Consider the following 16703-nt stretch of genomic DNA (forward strand, 5'->3'; position numbering starts at 1 on the left):
CTTCTGCATTCGCCCCTTCAAAGCTCTCACAGCACATTCCCACACTTGAGGGAGGGAGGCTTGTACGTTATTAGAATTAGGGTATGTTTATGTGTGTGTGGGTGTGTGCATGATGGAAAGGACAGATGTCGCCTTATGTCACATTCCATCGTGTCTAGGGAGGAGGCAAGGACTTTTAAAGCCTTGGGGCTCTGGTGGGACCTGGGTGGAAGGAAGCGGCTTCAAGCAAGAGCCACCCCACTGGTATAGCTGGTAGGTGTAAAGCGGGCTGAGCGGATGGGATAGAGGATGTTTGGGTTCTCTCTAAAGGTCCATGTTAGGGAGCAGGAAGCCTGGGTTTTGTTTCCGTGGTTCCCAGTAAGTCAGTGCCCGTCCTAAAACAACCCTCCTGGCTCATCACCTTAAAAGGAAGGGTCTATGTACAAGGGCTGTGTATACTTTAGTAGAAAACAAATTGGGATCTGCTTCTCCTGTCCCCCCAAAAAACCCAACCAGGCAGTCTCAGGGTATGAGGACGGAGCAGAAGGAAAGACAAGGGACAAAGTGGGAGCCTCATAGCCTTCTAACCTATTCCTCAGGAGAGGTGCATTATCCGTTCTTCAGCACTGTTGCCGTACACACTTTGCTCCCACCTCCCCGCACCCCTCCTCTCCACTGGAGCTGCTGCCATGGTTGCCAGGCATGGTTGCTAAGTCTCTGCATGGAAGGGTTGGCGTGGGCTGCACTGCCACTAACATTACCATGGTGAATCAGGGGACACCTGGTATAGGCTTGCAGGCAACCACCCCCACCCAGGACAGAATGAGCCTAAAAGGGGGGCACCTTGAGCACCACTCCAGGTGGGGCTTGAACAAGCTAGGCACTGTGGTAGTGGTGACAGAGTGCTACACTGGAAAATGGGAGCCAGTTGTGTCATTTCAGTTGCTAGGGGATTAGTTTAGCCAAGGAAACATGCCATTCCTCCTCTATACCCTCTGAAAGGGTGCAAATGCGTAAGCACTCCTTCCTCCACAAGTCTGAGCAGAGTTCAGGCAGAGAACAGTAGGACCCCCAAATTCTGGCTTCTGGATTGGGGGTTGGGAGAGCCTGCTTCAGAGAGAGGGCTCCATGGGTGCCCAAGGACAAACATCTAAGGATGAGAAAGTGTGGGCAGCTTCGATGGCTAAGACAGACTCCTGTCCTGCTGTGCCAGCAGCCCTGGGCACAACACTGAGAGGGTAAGGAGTTAAGGGTGTGGGGGTGACCCTTTTTGAGCTTGGAGGCAGCTCTCCCCCAGAGTTGCACAAAGGCTGCGGGCAAGCCACCACCTCCTCCCTCCACCGCATGGAAGCTGGTTACTCATCTCTCTGCACCCGAACGCCACTGCCGCTAAAAATAAACCCCCCAGCCGTGGGCCAGCCCTTCCTGCACCCCAACCCCCTGGAAACCAGCAGAGAGTGGCAGGCGGAGACCTTGAGTTCCATTCCCATCACCTCCCTGATGAAGAAATAAAAGTCTGGGGCAGGATGTCAGGGACAGAATGCTGCTGGTCAGGCACCTGCTGGTCAGGCACCCCGAGAAGCAGGAGAATGAAGGGTTAAAACGGCGGGAAGGTTGAAGAGACGGGGGCGGGGGTGGGGGCACGGTCATCTTGGCAAGAATAAGAACTCCCCTGCCCACTCGTGCGGGTCCCATCAGGCTTGCGGGACAAGAGCAGTGGGAAGGGGCGCCCAATCCCGGGCCCCAGGGGGCGGTCGTGCACGTGGGGGAGGTAGCAGCGCGGAGCCGTCCGCGCCGTGTCACATGCGCGCGCACACACACACAGACAGGCACACACGTGTGCCTGGGTATATATAGTCCCCAGTCGCTGGGCCTGCCGCTCTGCAGTGGGCGCCAGCTCCCCGGGCTGGGAGGGGGCTTTCGGGGCGGGTGGGAGGGTGGGGGGCCGGGGTGGGGTGGGGCAGGATGCTGGATGGCCAGCTCTTCTCCGAGGGGCCCGATAGCCCCCGGGAGCTCCAGGATGAGGAGTCTGGCAGCTGCCTCTGGGTGCAGAAATCCAAGCTGCTGGTGATCGAAGTGAAGACTATTTCCTGTCATTATAGTCGCCGCGCCCCTCCTCGACAGTTCATGGACTTCCAGGCCAGCCACTGGGTCCGCGGGCCCCAGAGCCGCACGTGAGTGAAGGAGGGGTAAGGGGAAGAGAGAGGTGGGGCAGGGATTGGGGTCCGGACCTTCCCGTGGGCACCAGCCAGCGCTGCCTTCTCTTTCCCACGCCTCCCCGAATCCCATCCCGAAGGTTGGGGCCTGACTCATCCCGTTTGGGGGCACAGGAGTGGGCGTGAGAAAGGGCAGGTGAGATGGGGCAGATACTGTTAAAGTGTGCATGGAGAGATGGTGAGGAGTCCCACTTCGATTTCAACCCTAACATATACGCACGTGCACACGCGCACACACTCACACACACCCCTCCACCCGGTGGCCCCAAGTGGCCTCCAGCGCTCCCAGCTCCCCGGACCTCGGCTCCCTTCCCCCACAAACTGCTCACCTGGGTTCCTGCTCATTGTCCCAGGTGTGGGCCGCGCCCGGGATCCCCTGAGCCGCTGCCCCGCCGGCCCTGGGCCTCCAGGGTGCTGCAGGAGGCGACCAACTGGCGGGCGGGGCCCCCGGCCGAGGCCCGAGCCCGGGAGCAAGAGAAAAGGAAAGCGGCGTCGCAGGAGCGGGAGGCCAAGGAGACCGAGCGAAAAAGGCGCAAGGCTGGTGGGGCCCGAAGGAGTCCCCCTGGCCGGCCCCGCCCGGAGCCTCGGAACGCCCTTCGGGTGGCCCACTCTGCAGGGCTCCCAGCTCCCTCAAGGCCCGAGCGCCTGGGGTCGGTGGGGCGACCGCCCCGTCCATCCGCGCAGCCGCAGAGCAATCCTGGGGCGGCGTGGGCGGGGCCCTGGGCTGGTCGGCGGCCAGGGCCCCCCAGCTACGAGGCTCACCTGCTGCTGAGAGGCGCTGCCGGGATGGCCCCGCGACGCCGCTGGGACCGGCCGCCACCCTACGTGGCTCCACCTTCTTACGAGGGCCCCCACAGGACCCTGGGGACTAAGCGAGGCCCCGAGCCCTCGCAGGCGCGGGCCTGTTCAACCTCTGCGCCGACTAGGACAGAGGGAGGGTGCGCAAAGAAGAGGCTAGATCCTCGGATCTACCGGGACGTCTTAGGGGCCTGGGGTCTCCGTCAGGGACGGGGTCTCTTGGGGGGATCCCCAGGCTGTGGAACAGACAGGCCAAGGCTGGATACCGGTAAGGGGGCCGCGGAGAAAAGCCCGAGGCTGGCTGCTGCTGTCCTGAAGAGTGGTAGCGAAGGCCATCCCCAAGATAAAGCCGCTGGGAGCCCAGGCACCGTTCCTGCGGGGTCTGCCACTGCCACCCCTAGCCCCCCGCGCCCCACTCCCAGGTCCAGACCCCATCTCAAGGGCTCCGGGGAAGGGAGGGAAGGGAGAGACCAGACCTGGCTCCCCAAACGCTGGGTTCCCTCCATTAAAAAGCAGCCGCCCCGGCATAGCCAGACCCTTCCCAGACCCTGGGCTCCAGGAGGCACGGGATGGAGAGAGTCCCTGGGTCATAGAGGGGAGGCAGGACCCGAGACCTTGGACGGTTGGAAGGTGACCCGACGCCCCCACACCCTGCCTCGAAGTTCCCGTGGCCCCGCTCGTGGGGAAGGCGTCTTTGTCATTGATGCCACTTGCGTGGTGATACGCTCCCAGTACGTCCCGACCCCTCGAACCCAGCATGTGCAGCTTTTGCCCGCCGGGGTGCCGCGCCTTGTGGGGAATGCCCCCAGCCAACCGAAACCCAATAAAGAGGAGGGAGAGGGGGCCGCGGTCCTTCCCTCCCCTTGCCGAAAGCTGCCATTGAGCAGTCGCCCTTCTCTCCAACCCAGTGAGGGACGCGGGCTCGAAGCTGAGGGCGGGAAGCCCGCAGACTCCTCACTGGAGGAGCGCGCCTCGCGCATCTTGGGGCTCCCGGTTGGCGAAGTAAACCTACAGGATCCCCCCACGCAGCCAGGTAGCCCAGAGCACTCAGCCTTAGGCCCACCGGCTTCGGGGGGAGCGCGCGGTGCCGAGGGATCGGAGAAAGTGGCGTCCGGCCTGCGGCGCGCAGGCCGGGGCTGGGCGCGAGCCCCTGGACCCTATGCCGGGGCCCTGCGGGAAGCCGTGTCCCGCATCCGCCGCCACACCGCCCCGGACTCCGACTCAGACGAAGCTGCGGAGCTCAGCGTCCATAGCAGCTCTTCTGATGCAAGCGACACAGAAGCCTCGGGCGCCTCCTGGCGGAAAGAGTGGACCGGGCCCCCGGAAGGCGGGAAGACAGCCGAGCCGAATGGCAATGCCCGAGAGATTGTAGGTGCCATCAGCAAAAACGAGGAGGTCCTCTTCGGGGCGAGGGACATTAAGGGGACCACAGGGAAATAGGGAGCAACAGTGAGAGGCCCATTATTGTATTTGTGTCCCCTTTCTTCCTCACAGACTTCCTTGTACCCCTTACCTATACCCACCCATTCCTGTACTCAGCATAGAAGGCACACAGATGAGAGGGAGCACATGTCAATACATGATTTTTTTTTTTTTCAGGAGAGTTGAGGGTGTGCAGTAGACTTGAATGCCTGCTCCACCCAGTGCCTGTGGGTAAGGTCTTCTGCAGGGCCCAGTGCACTAACATGGAGCTGAGCAGAGAGGCCTAGGTGGGGTTAGGCAGGAGGGCAGGGGTGGGATAGTCAGGGCAACTGCAGGGCAGGGCCTCTGGGCAGAAGGAAGAAGGTGATGGAGAGGCCTCAGACTGAGGTGATCAGGTGACAGAGAGGCGCTTGGCAGAAGCCACCAGCAAAGCAGAAGAGGAGTCACTGGTTTCACAGATCTTGGGTTCCAATCCCAACTCTGACACTGATTTGCTGGGTGACCTTAAGCAAGTCATTTCCCTTCTCCAGTTCCCATAGTATGTAAAATGAGGGGGTTCTGAGGTCCATTCCTGATGTTTTGGAGTCCTAGGAGAGGCTCTTATCTCAATCCTCCCCTCCACAAGACAGTTAGGAATAAGTGAACAGAGTCTGAGGGTCTCTGGGTGGCTTCATGGACACCTGCATTCACTCTCAATTCAAGAGACCGTTCAGGGTTTGCAGAAGAGCCAAGTAAGTGGGCAAGGGCTCCTATTCCAGTCTCTCAGGTTTATGTGTAGGATCCCCGAGGCAGGGCAGGATGGTGGCCTTTTCACTGTCCCTAGTTTGTGGTGGTCTGAGCTGGGGAGGGAAGGCACCCAATGAAGCAGCTTGGGACCTTTAGGCCTTCCCCTGTTCCTCCTCCCCAGTGTTCCTCGGTGATGCTCTAAATAGTTACCACGATTTCCCATCCAGGTGGGATCACCCATCTGAGAGAATCCTGAGAATGTCTTACATGTTTCTGCCTCTTCCAGAAACCAACAAGGGAAGGAAGAGGCTAGTCCCCAAAAGCCTGTAGGTGTGGGGTGTGATACTCGCTGTAGCCACTACGGGGCGCGCGCAGGTCGCGGATTTCCCTCGTAGCTAGTCCCCGAGTCTTGCCAACTCCCGGCACTGCCAGTTAATCAATTGCTCCCTAGTTCCTGCGCGCGGGTCCCCTGCCCCGCCGTCTCCAGCCATGCGAGATCGCGAGTAGGCCTCTGGCCTTGCAGACCTCTGGAGCGCGCGGAGCCCTTCTCTGTACTCGTCCACACCAAACAGCTTGGGATTCAGACACAAGTATTTTTTCTCTTCGATCTCGGACACCTCTGTCTCTATTTACTAGCCATGTGAACTCAGCCAAATCACTTCACCTCCCTGAGCCTCAGTCTCCTCATCCGTCAAATGGGGGTTTATAAACACCTACCTCGCAGGGTTGTTGTGAGGACTTAATGCGATAATGTATGTAAAGCGCCTTGCACAGTACCTGGTACACAGCAGGCGCTCAATAAATCTAAGCTTCCCTTTGTCCAGCCTTGGCATCTTTTTCCTCTCACCGACCCATTCCCCACAGCATCCTTCCCCCCAGGGCTCCTGCGCTCCTTCCTGCTCGGTGGGCGGTGGAGGAGACTCCTTTTTCTGATGGAAACGCCGGTCCACCCCTGTCTCCCCCCGTGCGGACTCTCCCTTCCTTGCCCCCCACCCCACCCCCGCTGACTCTTCCCATTGCTTCGATGCACTCCCCCCACCCCCCATTCCGGGCAAGGGCTGAGTCAGCCTGGGTAAATTTAGCCGTCGACTAGGCAGGCGCGGGGGCTTCGCTCAGACTCAGTCGCCGAGTCCTGGCCCGGCCCTCGGCCCCGCCTCTGCCCCCCACCCCCACCGAGTCCTGCCAACAGCAACTCCGGCTCAGCGTTCCGATCCCCAGCCCCGCTCTCAAACCACTTAGAGTTTTGGTCTCCAATTATCTCAGTGTCGCTCCCCACCCTCACCCGGAGAGACTGGGCAGGACTGGGAGGGGGGCAGGGTAGGGAGGCCGCTGAATTGGACCCTAAACTGGGTGTCTGACCTTGGTTCAGTGAAAGGGGTTGGGCGGGGGCGGGGGGAGGGGTCTTTGGGGGCTTTGATTCTAAATGGATAACATTGGTCAGAGTCACCCGGGAAGGTCCGTCCATCTCAGAACCTGCCTGGACTGCCAGGTTTCAAGTTAGCTCTTGCTGGAGGAAGTGAAGTAAGTGGGGGTTCACCTTGGGCAGAGATCAAAGGTTTCTGAGTTCTGTCTTCCTTCCACCTACAGTTCTAACTTCTGCTGATTCTAACTCCTAAACATTTACTGAGCACCTGAGAAGAACTGGGCACTGAGCTGAACTCCAAGAAGGAGATGAGTAAGACCTGCCTGACGGGGTGAAGGGAAAACACGTAAATAATGCTAGATTGAGCAGTGGGTGTTAAGTATTACAAAGAATCAAACAAGGCAGATTATACAGATTCTATGAGATCATGAAAGGCTCCATGGAGGAGGTAGGCATCTGAGATAGCATTTGGGGAAAGGGTTTCCAAACAGAGAGGACAGCAAAAATAGAGGCATGAATGTAAGGGAAACAGTTTGTTTAGGAAATTGTCAAATGGTCTGGTTTGACTGGAGTTGAGGATACATTCAGAGGAGATGTGGAAGATAAAGGCAGGAGTGAAAACAGAGGCCAAGCTAGGGTGAGCCTGGTCCAGCTCAGGGATGTGTGCCTTTGACCTCTGGGCCTAAGAATAGGATGGACTTCGGGCTAGGAGGAAGACTGAGGAAGACCAGGGCAGTAGTGAGAGCATCTGCCCGGATTTTGCTGTAGCCCTGGGGCTCTCAGGCTCTGGGAGTGACAGGAGAGGTGAGGTGCATGGGAAAGTAGAGGGGCTATTCCTGGGGAGGGGTGTTCCACAATGCTGCCTAGGTTTCTTTGAGGCTGAACACACAGGAGGGTAGCTTTAAGAGCTTATGCAGACTGCTGTCATTGTTAGAGATCTATGGCAGTGTTGTATGCAGAACATGGATTCTGGGACCTGGCAGCCTGGGTTTAAATCTTGCATCTACCTCATATTGGATCTTCCCTTGTAGTTCAGTCGGTAAAGAATCCACCTGCAATGCGGGAGGCCCAGGTTCCATTCCTGGGTCAGGAAGATTCCCCTGGAGAAAGAAATGGCAACCCCCTCTAGTATACTTGCCTGGGCATGGACAGAGAAGCCTGGTGAGCTATAATCCATGGGGTCGAAAGAGTCAGACACGACTGAGCGACTAAACCACCACCACCACCTCATATTAGCTGTGTGACTTTGGGCAAGTTACTCGACCTCTCTGTGCCTTAGCAGCCTCAGTTACAAAATGAAGTTATTAACATTGTGTTTTTCATAAGCTTGTTGGGAGGATTAATGATTCAATATGTAAAGCACTTAGAACATCTCCTGGCACACAGTAAGTGATATATGTATTGAACTCTGTTATTTCTCTTTAGGGCTATTTCTTTAGTGTTGGGAGTATTAGGTTGGGAGATGGGAAGAGAGGAGTAGAGGTAGAGGAATAGGAGGAAGAGGCAGCAGAGGCTGAGAGGAGAGGGGATTCCTGGGGTGGAGACAAGCAGCCCCTTGACTGGGTGAATGGTGTACTGAGAGCACATGGGTGGTTGGGATGTCAAGTGCAGTACCCCCTCCCCCAGGACCTCCTCCATCTTTGCCTAAGGGTGAAATCAGCACCAGCTGCTAAAGATCTGGGAGAAAGGGTAAGAGAGGAGAAGGGGAGGAGCTAGTACAGGCCCAGGGGGCCAGCCCTGGGTGAGCCATATCTCAGACTGGCCCTGCAGGGCCCTGTGGGTGGGAGGCTGGAGGCTCCCTGCTGTGAAAATGACTTCTAAATCTGGCTGCGTCTGCCAGCCAGCCAGCCTCAAGACAGAGGCCACAACTACACCGCACCCCCCCCCCCCAACGCACGTTGGGACAGCCTTGTAGGGACGGCAATGCTGGAGAGTACGCTCAGGTTTGGGCAGCAGCCCTCAGGTTACCACAGGATGCACCTACCCTTCCACCAGCCAAGTTCTTCCCAGGGAAGCCCCTTTCTGAAGGGAGCTAAGAGCCCCCTCCCCCTTTAGACTCTCAGGAGAGCCCTGGGACTTCCGGAGATAGATCACAAATGGGTAAATGAAACAAAGAACCAGGCCATAACTCTGGGACTTGTCGTTAGGAGTGTGTGTGCGTGAGGAAAGGACAAGGAGAGGTAGGTGAACATGAAGATGTAGATCTTGTGCATTCCCCCAGTTATTCATTTGTTCACTCACCCATTGGACATGGACGCCAGGCCCTAGGGACACACAAAAGACTCAGACCCGTTACCTGTCTTCAGGGAGTTCACATATCTAGGCTGTATGAGAAACAGGGGAAGGGGTTTGGAAGAGGAAACCCACAGAGTCATCACAGTGCAGGCAGTACAATGTAATATGTGTTCATAAAAGCATTCCCGCAGGGTCTAGGGGAGCATAAAGGAAGGAATGGCTCCCAACCCGCAACTTCTAAGCAGTTAGAATATACCCAAGCTTTTGAGAGACCAGTCACTGAGGGTACACGTGTTAGTGAAGGAAGGCTCAGCCTGGATCCATTATCTCCTCTCCATGTCCTGCTGTGGCGGCTCCCTCCCTTGAAACTCCTGGTACAACTTAGCCTCTTTTTAAAGTTTTATTTAACATAGACCATTTGAAAAGTCTTCATTGGTGCGTCATTGTTGCTTCTGTTTTATATTTTGGTTTTTTGGCTGCAAGTCATGTGGGATCTTAACTTCCTAACCAGGGATCGAACCAAACACCCCCTGCATTGAAAGGGGAAGTCTTAACCACTGGAGTGCCAGGCAAGTCCCTTACATAAGCTTTTGTGAATCTTCTTAGAGAAGAGTTACTTCATCCATCCATCCATCTATGCATGCATCCATCCATCCTTTTGTTTATTCATCTGTGCATCCATACATCCCACCCATCCATTTATCCATCCATTCACCAACTCATCTGTCATCCTTCCATCAATTTATCCATCTATGCATTCATTCCTTCCTTCATCCATCCATCCATCCATCCATCCATCCATCTGTCTTAATGAGGGCATGTGATGTGCCTAGCTCAGTGTTGCAAGAGATGCCAAGATGAACAAAACGTAGAGTCCATGCCTTCAGAAAGCTAGAAGCCAATACAAATATGAATAACATACACAGATGTTCCACCCATGGAGCAGCCAGTATGTGTTGCTGGTTTAGTGAAAGCCCTGCCAAGAAGGTGCGTCAGGAGGCAAGGCCACTTTGCCAAGGGAAATTAGAAGACCCTCATGAGGAAGGCAGCTTTGAGATGAATTTCAGCCAGGGGAGATGGGGAAAAGGTTCTTTCCAGGGTGTGGTGAAGGTAGAGAGGTGGGAGAACACAGCACAGGCACTGGGGAAGGCAGAATTGCAAAGGGATGGGATCCTGAAATGATGTATGGGAACCACATCATGAAGTATCCCAGGAAAGCAAGGATAAAACATTTGAGGACTTCCCTAGTGGTCCAGTGGCTAAAACTCCATGGTCCCAATGCAGGAGAGCTAGATCTAGGAGAGCTAGAGCTAGGGGAGCTAGATCCCACATGCTGCAACTAAGAGCTTGTATTGCTGAAACTAAAAGATCTTGCTTGCTGCAACTAAGACCCAGCTCAGCCAAATAAATAAATATTAAACAACCAAACATTTGAGCTTTAGTGAGAAGAACTGAGGGAGAGATGAGGGGCAGAGAGGTTTTGTGTCATTCTCTACTGGACCATGAGCTACTCAAGGGTAGTGCCTTTGATTTAGTTCTGTATCGCCTATAAGCTTGGCCTGGAGCAGGCTCTCAGCAGATGCTGGCGAAAAGAAGGAACAGATGATAAAACTGTGCCACAGGAACATTGGCACAGCAGTTCAGGGTCTATATATAAGGGAGGGGTTACTGCTGCCTGGTGTGACCATCCTTCCCCTATGCCCCGCACCCGCCAGGGATGACCTTGCTTCCTTTGCTGGGGTCCCTCCAGTAGCTCTCCCAAGAGGCACCACAAGGTGGCAATGTTCCGAGTGTAGCACTGGGTTCTGCCAAGATCCTTGACACCGGTAGCTGGTGATGTGCCCTTCAAGAACTGTCCCCAGATGGTCAGAACTTCCTTTCAGCAAGCCTTGAGGCAGAACGAAGAGTTTGTGTGCGACTGTGGCAGAGGAGTCGACAGATCTTAACCCCAATGATCATACAGGCCTCACCTATACGTTCATTTGCTAGGATCTACTATGTGCCACACACAGTGCAGGCTCTTAGAAAAACAAGTGATCAAGACACAGCCCCTACCCTCAAGGAGCCTACCGTCTCGTCCTGTCCAAAACTGCCTTTGCTATCTTTCTCTCTCTCTTTCTTTTACACACCGCCCCCCCACATACAAACACACACACCTGTTCCCCAGGGCCAATCCCCTTGACCTGGGAAGCCATCTCCATGTGAAATCTGCTCTTTGGCCCTGCTCCCCTCTTCACATCCAAGTTTCTCCCTAAGCTGTTGCATGGCCACAGTAGCGTGAGCCCTTGGTGCTCCTTCCTGTGATGGCTCCTCTTGCTCTTCCCCTGAGCCCAAGCCTATTCTTTTTCCCCACCTCTCCCACCCACACTACTCTGCCAGCCCTGAAACTTTAGGGCCCTCCCTAAATTATACCTGGTATGGGATAGGGCCTCCTAATACCCTAGAACTCTGGAGGCTACAGGAGCATGAAGGTGGGTTCACAGAAGGAACTTGGGAGACGCTGGCACCACCAACACAGAGATGAGGGTCCAGAAAATCAAAGACCCCAGAGGCATGCCCTTCTGTGGCCCAAGGGCTCTGCCAGCCAAACCTGTCCCCAGACAGGCTGCCTTCTTTTCTCATCTGCTTTAGAGGGACCTCTCCCTAGTTGCAACTCCATACCGGTTTGGAGGTGAAGCATTATGGGACATTGTCCACTTTCCCATCATGCTCCAGGGCTCCAGTTAGCCCTTGGCGGGTTTGGGAGAGGAGAGGAGGGAGGGTTGGTGCTGAGAGTGGGAGCCAGGCCCATCGAGGTCCCGGGATTGAATGCCGCATTGTTGGCCAGGCCAGAGTCACAGATAATTACCTCAATTAGTGACAATGGGAGAGTAATAAATACAGGCTTAGTGTCTCCTACCCCACCAGGGCTCCGAAGATTAATCCAGGCTGACGGGCGGGCCCTGAAAGGCGTGATGGACAATTCATTAAACTCCCCAAATGCCGCACAACCTGGGCGTGAAGGCTGAGTTAGCCCCCTGGGGGCTGCGCCTTTGTCCCGATTGTGTGTCTCCGCCACCGCAGAGCCGAGCAGCCCCCAGAGAGCGGGGAGGTGAGCGGGGCTCTCCCAGTCGGGCCAGGCGGCGGGGGGATTAGGCCTCGGTCCGGCCCTGGTTGCCCTGGCACACCAGCCCGGCCGGGCTGGAATGTCCGTGGCGGGGAGCGGGCCGAGCGGAGGGGCGGGGCCGACAAGGTGGGGTAAGGGGGGCACATAAAACCAGGGGCAGGAGGAGTTAATTAGACGCCAGCCGAGGAGGGCGAGGGGCCACAATAGGGCTGAGGGGCCGCCAGGGACGGCCCCTTCACTTCCGAGGATTAATAGGGAGGAGAGAAAAGGGAGGGGTTCGGCTCTGGGGGAGGAGAGCTGGAGCTTCCCAGGGTGGCACTGCCCCCTCTTGCCCGGCTTGGTACTTACTTGGCAAGTGGTTGGGAGGCAGGGGGCCCTGGCAGCCGGGGCAGGTACCCCCTAGCGTCCCACAGAGTGGCTCTTTCTTCCTTGGGTGGTGCCTCCATTGGTAGGATGGTTGGGCAGGGAGGAGAGAAGGGACCCTCTCACTTATCAGGGAGGTAGTAAAAGCAGGAATATTTAGGGGCCCTGTTCTCAATGCCCCACCTCCCCAAACCTACTCTGAGGTGGAACCTGGAGCCTGAAGCTTTACCCTTCGTGGAAACACCAAGTCGGGGGAGGGGCTGGAGCTGGTGTGCATGCATGGGTGTAGGGGCTGCTGTGTGCCTGAACACACACATGCACACGCTTGTATGTGCAGACATGCTTCATTCAACAGGTCCTCTGTTAATATCTGTTGAGTGAATGAGTGAACTTTGGTGTTGGGTGTGAGGAGAAGCAGCGCTGGGCTCCACCGTGATACGGAGTGAATGGACTTGGGCCCTTTCATTCTGAATTCCCAGTTACGGCCCAGGGAGGATGAGAGCTCCACCTCTGAGCAGATGAGCAGATGTCCAGGAAAAATGAAGTGGCAGTGGCTGTTTCCCTTTGAAAAGGGAGGAAAAATGCACTAGCCCCTTGGAAGCCCCACTTCCTCCTGGGCCCCAGGGAACAGGGCAGCCCTGGCTCCTCCCTAGGAGCCACCCCACCCTATACCCTCCCAGGGGATGACAAGGGAGCGAGTTGGCGGCAGTTCCCCGGGCATATTTATAACCTGCTGCTCGCTCACCAGCGTCTGCTTTTAGCCCAGACGGGGGAGGGGGCAGGGGGGTGGTCTGTCTCATGCTGGGCGCCCTGGCTGGGTGTGGAAAGAGTGAGTAAGGGTGAGTGGTGGGCAGCTCTGCATGGATATTCCTGCTCACACCACAGCCAAACAGCTTATTTTCTCCTCATTTTGTTATTTTTCTCCCTCTGGCCTGGAGAGGAGGACTGAGCCAGCCTGAGGTGGGGGGTGGGGGGTGCTAGACCCTGGGGTATTTGCAGCCCCACTGACAGGGTTTTTCCAGGGTGCGTGTGGCAGGGTGTGTGTGGTGCCGGCTTGCTGACCCCCTGGGGACTGTGCAGCCTCAGTCCTCTCAGCTTTTCCGCTCCCCCCAGGATATTTCAGGACCAGTGCCTCCCTCACTCACTGAGCCAAGCCTGTGTCCGGGGTCCTGCCAGTCTCGGATCCCACCTGAAGATTAGAGGTGGGCGGGAGGATAGTGACCCCCACCCCGGACCTGCTCTGGGCACTGCTGCTTTCCTCCCCAGGATTTACCTGCCCCATCTGAGGATGCCACATGTGATCCTAATCAATAATTAGCTCCTAGGTAGTGCTTTGCAGATCTAGCCCTTTTGCTTTAAAAAAATTTTTTTTCTTTTGCTTACTTTTTTTTTTGCTTTATTATCACATGTCCCTTTGAGGACCCAGCCCCATTCTGCACTTCCCTACCCCCTCCCTTGAAGTCCTTGTGGCTGGAAGTAAAGGACTTCCATGCTGAGGACATGAGTATGGGAGTCTGTCTTTAAACTTCACGCTTGTGCAGAGGGCTTTACACTTCATTGAGCCTTCACAGCACTGCTCCCATTATCCTGACAATATCTTGATATGCCTGATTCCCTGGCCAGACTGTAAACTTCTCCTAGCAGGCTCCATGGCTCATACATCACTGTATCCCCAGCATTTGGCATATGCCTGGCACAGAAGAGATGTCAGCAAGTGTTCAAATGACCCTGTGTTTCACATCCATGTACATGGTCTTGTCTGAACCTCATCACCTTCCTGAAGAAGACTAAGTGCCAGTAACCATCCCTGTTGAATAGACAAAGCAACTGAAGCCAAGAAAGCTACGGAGTTTTTGAAAGTCTAGTTAGGACCAGAACAGGATTCACTTCTTCCCTGCCTTTCTTCCAGCTCCTATGTGTCGGCACAGCTCAGAGCGCCCCCACCCCCCCAGCTTCCAGGTTCTTACCGTTAGGAGTTAGGTGAGAGTGGTTGGGGACAGCTGCCAACCCTTTGACTCCTCACCCTGTTGCTTCTCCCCAAATCTGGGTATTGTCTGGCAGGGGCCCACATCTCCTCTCCTGCCTCTGGGGGGATCTAATAGTTCTTTGGATTATAGACTGGCCATTATCGCAGGGGGTTCTTTACTGGACGCCCAACCCTGTCAGGTATCTTCTGCCCAGGATCAGTCAGATTTCTATTCCTCCTCCTCAACTGCCTATCAAATCTGAACTGGTGCTAGCTTGGTGGATGGAGAGAAAGCAAAGGGGATATATCACTGCAGGATTGAGCAGCTCCTGGCTCCACTTCCCTACCCCGACACATATCCCAAAGGCCAACATGGGTCAGAGTTTACACATTCAGGGAGAGGTGCGAGGCAGCAACAACAGCCAAGAGTCCTGAGGAGACGGGGAAATTCTCCAATAGGCTGGGATCAGTGGTTGCCCTTAGGGGGTGGGGTGCTTCATAGCTCCCCCTGTCCTTCAAGCCCTCCCCTGCGGTGGGGGAAGTGTTAGGATTAGAGACTGGCGTTAGAGCTTAGCAAGCAGTTAGGTTTTGCCTGAAGTTAGGTTAAGGCTAAGGTTAGACCTGATCCTAAGGAGAGGGAGTGGATTAGAGTTAGAGAGAGGTTTTCAGGCTGTAGGAGAAATTAGTTCTCCCCTCCGATCTGGTGAAATGCACACAGAGGTATCATGTTGGTGTTGTTAGCAACAGAATCCTCATTTGGGCTTTCTATGGGAATGGCTAACCTCATGGCTTGGTTATGGACCACAGTTGGGTTTCCTTTCAGTTACACTTGGTAAAGTCTAGCCTCTATTTGGATTCTAACCCTGCTGCTCCTTTCTTCTCCCCCATTATCCTCTCTTCTCCCCCATTAGCCTCTCTCAGCTTTTCACCTGTTCTTTGTAGCCCACGGTTTGGAAGTTGATGTCCTAATATGGCATTTCCCTGTCCTGGGAAGGAGAGTGGTTTCCCCGTTGCCCAACACCCTGACCACAGCTGGCCCAGAGAGGCTTTGGGGACCAAAACCTCTACACCCATGAGCCACAGCACCCTTTCTGTTTGGGTTTCTCTTTTTTCTTTGGTTTCTTTTCAGAACACCATCATAGCTATCACTCAGTTGTAGCAATTTTCACAACAGCTCTTCTACATAGGAAAGGCAGGTTCTCCAAGTTTGTTTGTTTAATCCCCACTTAGCAGGGCAAGAAACTGAAGAATTTATGGACTTTCGCAGTATCGTACAGCCAATTGGTGTTCAAATAGGAAGAAGGACCCTGTAGTGCCTTTTGGCTCCTGACTGGGTTCATCTGGAGACCTGGATCCCCAGTGGCCTCATCAGGGTCATCCAAGGGACAGAATGTCAGAGTCCTCTTCCAGGGTCAGGAAACCAGCCCCTCAACAATGTATCCTATTTGTTTAAAGGAGGTAAGCAATAGCGTGTTCTGGATTCAAGGAAAAGCCACCAAGTCATTGATAAAAATAGAGATTTTATTCTGCAGAGGAAGATACTACATTGGTAGGGGCCAGGAGCCACTAATAGCTACAGTGGAAGGAAATACTGATTCCGGAATGCAAAGGCATCTTGGAGAAACTAGGGAGAGGGAAAGAGGGGTCAGAAAAGGCTGGAGAGCAAAAGGAGAGAAGAATGGAGAAGAATTTAGGTTGGGGTGGGAAGTGGTCTCTGCAAACCAGGCTGGAACCCAGCACAATAAATAGTTTTTATTTACAAAAACCAAACTCGTGGCTTTGTATCCACGTTTCAGTGCAAATTATTTACACACTGATGAGGAGGCAGGACAGGAAGAGGGTAGGAGGTGGCTGAGGGAGGCATGGTTCGCAGCTGTTCAATGGCTCCATGACATAGGCTGGGAGAATGGCGATATTTCTCGCGGGTCCCCAACCTCATTTTCCACATCACCACAGCTGCCCTCTCACCCCGGAACCTCCCACTTCAGCTGTAGGTGGGGAGGAGAAAGGCCCTGACGCCCAGGTGTGTGTTCAGGGTGCGCACCCTTGACAGAAGAAGGGGAAGGGCATGTGGGGACCTGGAGAAAACGGAGGTTAAAAGAGAAGGAGAAAGGCAGGCAGGTCGCTGCGCGCGGTGGAGGAGACAGAGCTTCCGGTCGGGAGCTGACCCTGATGGGGGGAGGGGACCAATCCTTCTCTCACCTCCCGGCCAAGCAGGGGGCAGTGCAACAAGGGGGTCTCCCGCGGAGAGGGAGGGAGGTAGGTCCGGGGGCGGGTCAATCAGGATGGCAAGAGGGTTCGTGCCGCCCCAGGCAAGTGGTTTCAGGAGTCCCCAGGTCTGAGGAGGTGGGAGAAATGATGGGATAGGTAGTAGGAATCCCGGAGTGTGGCTGGAGGGACGGGGTGGGCGCAGATCCGGGCCTGAGGTGCCAGCGAATCTGTTGGGGGTGGGCTTGAGGAGAGTGCTCCCAGGGGCCGAGCCCGCGCAGCGCCTCACAGGCACTCGTGCAGGGTGCGCGCGCAGCGCCT

General features: G+C 55.5%; 1 protein-coding gene across 1 annotated transcript; it reads left to right on the forward strand.

Annotated features, from left to right (window-relative positions):
* Nucleotides 1-1921: 1921 nt before the first annotated feature.
* On the forward strand, nucleotides 1922-5964 carry LOC120861281 (dendrin-like). The gene is made up of 2 exons (XM_040236910.1): nucleotides 1922-2153; nucleotides 2549-5964. Exons 1-2 carry the CDS (start codon nucleotides 1945-1947, stop codon nucleotides 4431-4433), a joined length of 2094 nt encoding a protein of 697 aa, XP_040092844.1. The 5' UTR covers nucleotides 1922-1944; the 3' UTR covers nucleotides 4434-5964.
* The last annotated feature ends 10739 nt before the right edge of the window (nucleotides 5965-16703 follow it).

The sequence above is a fragment of the Oryx dammah genome, unplaced genomic scaffold, assembly GCF_014754425.2.
Source record: "Oryx dammah isolate SB20612 unplaced genomic scaffold, SCBI_Odam_1.1 HiC_scaffold_11232, whole genome shotgun sequence".
Lineage (NCBI taxonomy): Eukaryota > Metazoa > Chordata > Mammalia > Artiodactyla > Bovidae > Oryx > Oryx dammah.